This window comes from Octopus bimaculoides, chromosome 5 (genome assembly GCF_001194135.2).
Source record: "Octopus bimaculoides isolate UCB-OBI-ISO-001 chromosome 5, ASM119413v2, whole genome shotgun sequence".
Taxonomy (NCBI): domain Eukaryota; kingdom Metazoa; phylum Mollusca; class Cephalopoda; order Octopoda; family Octopodidae; genus Octopus; species Octopus bimaculoides.
The window spans coordinates 80,339,306-80,344,129 of record NC_068985.1 but is presented as its reverse complement, the minus strand read 5'-3'; the positions used below and the strand labels follow the sequence as shown (position 1 = coordinate 80,344,129).

The 4,824-nt window shown below is 35.8% G+C and overlaps 1 protein-coding gene across 1 annotated transcript in view; it reads right to left on the bottom strand.

Annotated features, from left to right (window-relative positions):
* LOC106876515 (major egg antigen) overlaps positions 1-4,824 on the bottom strand; it is a 7,088-nt gene that overhangs the window by 1,149 nt on the left and 1,115 nt on the right. The window contains exon 2 of the mRNA XM_052967817.1: positions 3,166-3,506. Within this exon, the coding sequence (XP_052823777.1) occupies positions 3,166-3,506 (341 nt within the window). The remainder of the gene's footprint in view (positions 1-3,165; positions 3,507-4,824) is intronic.

Sequence of the window (4,824 nt, the reverse complement as noted above, 5' to 3'; positions counted from 1 at the left end):
GAGAAATAATATTCTTAAGATTATAAATTTGGAAAATTACAGGACAAGTTACTTGGAAAAGTTCAGAACAACTTATTACATCTGGTAAAGTACAGAACAAGAACATTTTTACTTAAAATATTCTCCAAGTGTAATAACTTGTCCTGTAATTTTCCAGGTTTATAATCTTAAGAATATTATTTCTCTTGCTCGCATTTTTCCATGTAATCCATGTTTTTCCCAGGCTATGCTATTATGCTAATCTATAATGTGTCAAATGTATCGATTAGCGGTGTCGTTGATGATTATTTCCTTACCTCAATGACGCCGGTAACATATATTAAAAGTCCCCTTATAGAACTATATTCTTAAAAAGGTATAGAATTATATTATCACTCTCAACTTTCAGAAACAAACTCGTAACTTTTTCTTTCAAAACTTAATTGCATGAAATTGATACCACGAAATTCCTCGAACTGATTTTTATTATTTAAGCTTAATTAAAATATAGTTTGTTATTAAAATAAAAAAGTTAATTATACTTAAATCCAATTTTTTGCCTTATATTTTTTTCATATTTTACCTCGCAACGTTTTTGATACAAACTTTTGTTGCATGGGACCAAAACTATGAAATTCTTCATGCTTTCTTCTGTCATTGAAGCTAAGATGAATATATTTTGGTTTTAAAATAAAAAAGTTATTTAGATCTAAACTTGAGTGGAGGCGTTACTTACTCTCCTATAACGTTGCTACAAATTTTGATGTAAACTTTTTTCTACTGGATCAAATCTCAATTTTTTAATGCCAAAATGTAGCTAGGGACCAGTCCTCTTCAAAAATGTTAACAGTTTTCAATTTAATTAAGAACTGAATTAGCGACAAGCTCTGAACGATGCTGCGTCTGAGTAAATTGCGGCCTTAAGAATATTATTATTCTACTTCCGTAGTTGAATGATACACACACACATAAAATGGAAACAAATATGTGTGTATTCATATATGAAGCATGTTTTATGTAAAATGTGTTGATTCGTGCACTTTTGTGTGTGTGTGTGTGTGGCTATACAAGAACACGATATTTCGAACGTGGTATTTTACTGCTGTTATCATTTTTTTTAACGTTTGTGCTTGTGATAAAATGGCGTTTGACAACATGGCATCTGATAAAGCAGACGATATATACGATATAACTGGCAAAGAAAAAAATCTTGTAAATAACCTTCAGCCAACAATATCTTTCTTTCTTTTGCGGGGGTGGGGGATGTATTCTGTTTTTCTCATTCTTAAAAAATATTTAACAAACACATGGGAAAACAATTATACAAAAATCATGCAAAAAATAAATATATGAAAATTAGAAATGAAAATGGCTGCACGTGATAAAATTGATAATAATAATGATGATGAAAATAATATTTTGGAGGCATTTTTCTGTCATCGCTTTGCTCCTCTCTCTCTCTCTCTCTCCTTTGCATTAATATACTAAGTGAATAATAAAGGGTTCAATGAACTGTGATGGTGGTGGGATGGTGGAGATGGGCGTGATGGCAGGTGTAGTCAATCGCATCCATGCGCAATCAACATCATTAGGTCCATGTTGTCACAAAATATAAAGCTTTAATGATAAAAGTTATTTATGACGGTGTTAGCGATAGTGATGATGATGATCATCATCATAACTGTGATGAATGTAGTGGTGGTGGTGGTGGTAGTGGTTAGAGATGATGATAGTAATGTCGATGTTGAGGATGGTGATGGCAGTATGATGGAGGGGGTGGTGCTAGTATACTAACGATTGTACTAATGATAGTGCTAGTGATGGCGATAGTGGCGGCGACTAAGGTGGTGATTGTAGTAGTAAGTCCCATAAGCCTTTACGTCAAAAGAGCAACATCATAGACTTTTGGTCATATGACTTGAGTCATAAAATTATTTATGTTTGGACGGAAATTTAAAGTGTTCTGTAGCTCATTTGACCACTTCGAATTTCCTTTCTCTTCATCGTACACCAAACGTACATCGGTTTGAGGCTTTCTATTTGGCAAATGTGCAAAATTCTTTATTGTGTAGGAGGAGATTAGTCGATAACTTCAACCCTAATATTCTAATGGTAGTTCATTTTACAATTTGTTGATGGCTAAATGGTAAAGTTGATCTGGTGGGGCTTGAAATCAGAACATGAAGCGTCAATAGTCGGAAGAGTTACTGCAAGGCAATTTGTCTGACGATCTAACTATTCTGCTAGCACGTTGCCTTCTGTATGCAATTTTTAAAATGATAATACTCCCTGAGAAGAGATTGTGTTCGTGACTTTCACAGGTTCCCACAGGTTCCCACAAGTTCCCACAGGTAATTCAGACTGAAGCGGATGACATTCATCGTCAACGGTTCAAAGACGACAAATGAAGGGGCAAACATGGGCAAGAAGAGAACTTTAGAGGATTAATGCTCTGTGGATGATGGAGTGAGTATTGTGTTTAATGTGGTGCCGGGAAGAGGAGGCACAAAAACGAGTAACGAGAGGAGACAAGACCGTTGTGACAAAAAGGCTTAGGCGGAGGTGGTAAGCAGTTAGTAGAGGCTGCTGCAGTAATGGTAAGGGAACAAGACTGAGGAGACAGGGCGTTTGTGGATTGGTGATTGAGTCCTGGTCAATGGATAAGATAAAAGTAGTTTGACTCAGCATCATCCGTTTCAAAGCTTTATTCATCGGAGTGGTTGAACTCATTGAAGCAAAATAGAAACATTTGTTTAATTTTACAGTATATCCATTTCTTGTTGAGAGTAACCTGACAGCTATGCATTTTGATATATTTGGAACTAAGGTACTGCAAACCGTCTGAAAATCAATTGTTTTTTTCGAGGACGTGAATAAATTCCAAAGCTTATTTACAGGACTAAAACGTAACAGATTGATTGATCAATTGTTCAATAGATAGATCAGCTTGTGTGTATTTGTGTCTGTTATTACAAATACTATTATATTCTAGTTTTAACTTTCTTTCTAAAAGTTTTGTTTACACACACACACACACACACAATGTATGTATACCCATAGCCAATAGCAGGGTACGAACCTAGGTCTTCTGAATAGTTGTCCAATATTTCACCTACTAAGCTAATTGAACTCTCACTTAGGCTTTCAGTTTCAATAATAAATGAATATATAAATAATACAATTTACCTTTAATTTATTTTCCGATATACGGACTTCGATTTCTTGAGGCTCAAACTGCCGGACATCGAACCTAGCACTGAATATAGGACGGCCGTGTATGTCCTTAGACATAAATTTATCTACTTTTTGTGGAGTAGGCGAAGGGCACATTCGGTCCGGTTGACTGGGTTTTAATGTCAACATGTCACGGTGCATGCGGTCCAGTTCTTTACTCCAGTCGGTGTTGTCCAGATCATGTTGGATGTCCGAGAGGATTTTGTTGTGTCGGTCTAAGAGGGTCATATCATCGCTAAATACTGGGATATTTATCGACATGGTTAATTGATTGTGAGGTTTGTGATTCTTGCCTGAAAGTAGATGAAAAAACAAACAAACAAACTATTAGTTTATAAATATATTTATATTCAATGTTATTTAAAATATGGTCAGTTCAAATACAACAGAACAATGATCACAGGCGTCCCAGTCGTTACCATCCCATCTTTTTGTATGTCAGTGAGTACAAGTCCAGCGTATTAATATTATTTCCATTCCATTATGACGTACCTGGATTACATCCAATGTCTCATTCCTTCATTAAGAGTGTCGTCTGGAGGAAACTAAGCTGTTATTTTTACCAGATCGAGTAATCAAGATTCCGAGTTTAATTTTACTCACAAGGCATTAATCGTCCTGGGACTATGAAAAAAGACACTTTCCCAAGATATCGCGCAGTGAAACCGATCTTCCAACAAAGTGGTTACAAAGCGGACAACATTATTGTGCACTCATGTCCAAGCCCATACGAGGGTATCTAATTTAGTTTTGATGGAGTCAATTCATCTCCAAGATATTGATTACGATTGGAATTTGCCAAGGGTCAGAATAAATGAAAAGAAAATCACCTCTTCAGGGAACTGAACTAATATTGTTAATTCAACTTGTTGGAAATTTGCCACTGCTCAAAGGTGCTGTTTTAGGTATCATACTACAGCGCACGTATTTAGAAGGAAATACTTCCTTCCCGAGGTCCTCAACTTATGATGGGCTCGTAGTGACACCGTCGTGACATACAGCGAGTTTGGGTATTTCTCGAGGGCCTCCATTTCTCTTCCGATTTGAACATGGCTGGTTTCTCAGAGAGAGAGAGAGAGAGAGAGAGAGAGAGAGAGAGAGAGAGAGGAATCGACCTTAGTAGTATACTGATATTTTATTTATATACCCCGAAATGATGAAAGGCAAAGTTGACCTCAATAGGACTTGAACTCAGACCACAGATTCAAAATGGACACTGCAAAGCATTCTATCCGACGCTTTAATAACTCTACCAACTCGTTACCTACATACAAGCATACAATTATTTATTCATTCATATACATACATTACCTACATACACACACATACACTAATGCACCAAAATCTGTAATATATAATTATCCAGTTGCATATTTTTTTACACTTGTGTTTAATGTTACCCTCCCTTTTAAACCCTAATCTACTAAATGTCACATTATACAGAGTACAAACGGTAACTATTATCGCCATCAATGCATAAATTAGTACTGTTGTGATTGCATATGTGCGCGGATTGTTTCTCTATTGTTTTTCGTTTTGTACGAAACTATTTCTGAATGTAATTCAGATTTCATAGCAGTTTTCGAATAACACGTTCATCACCCTATATAT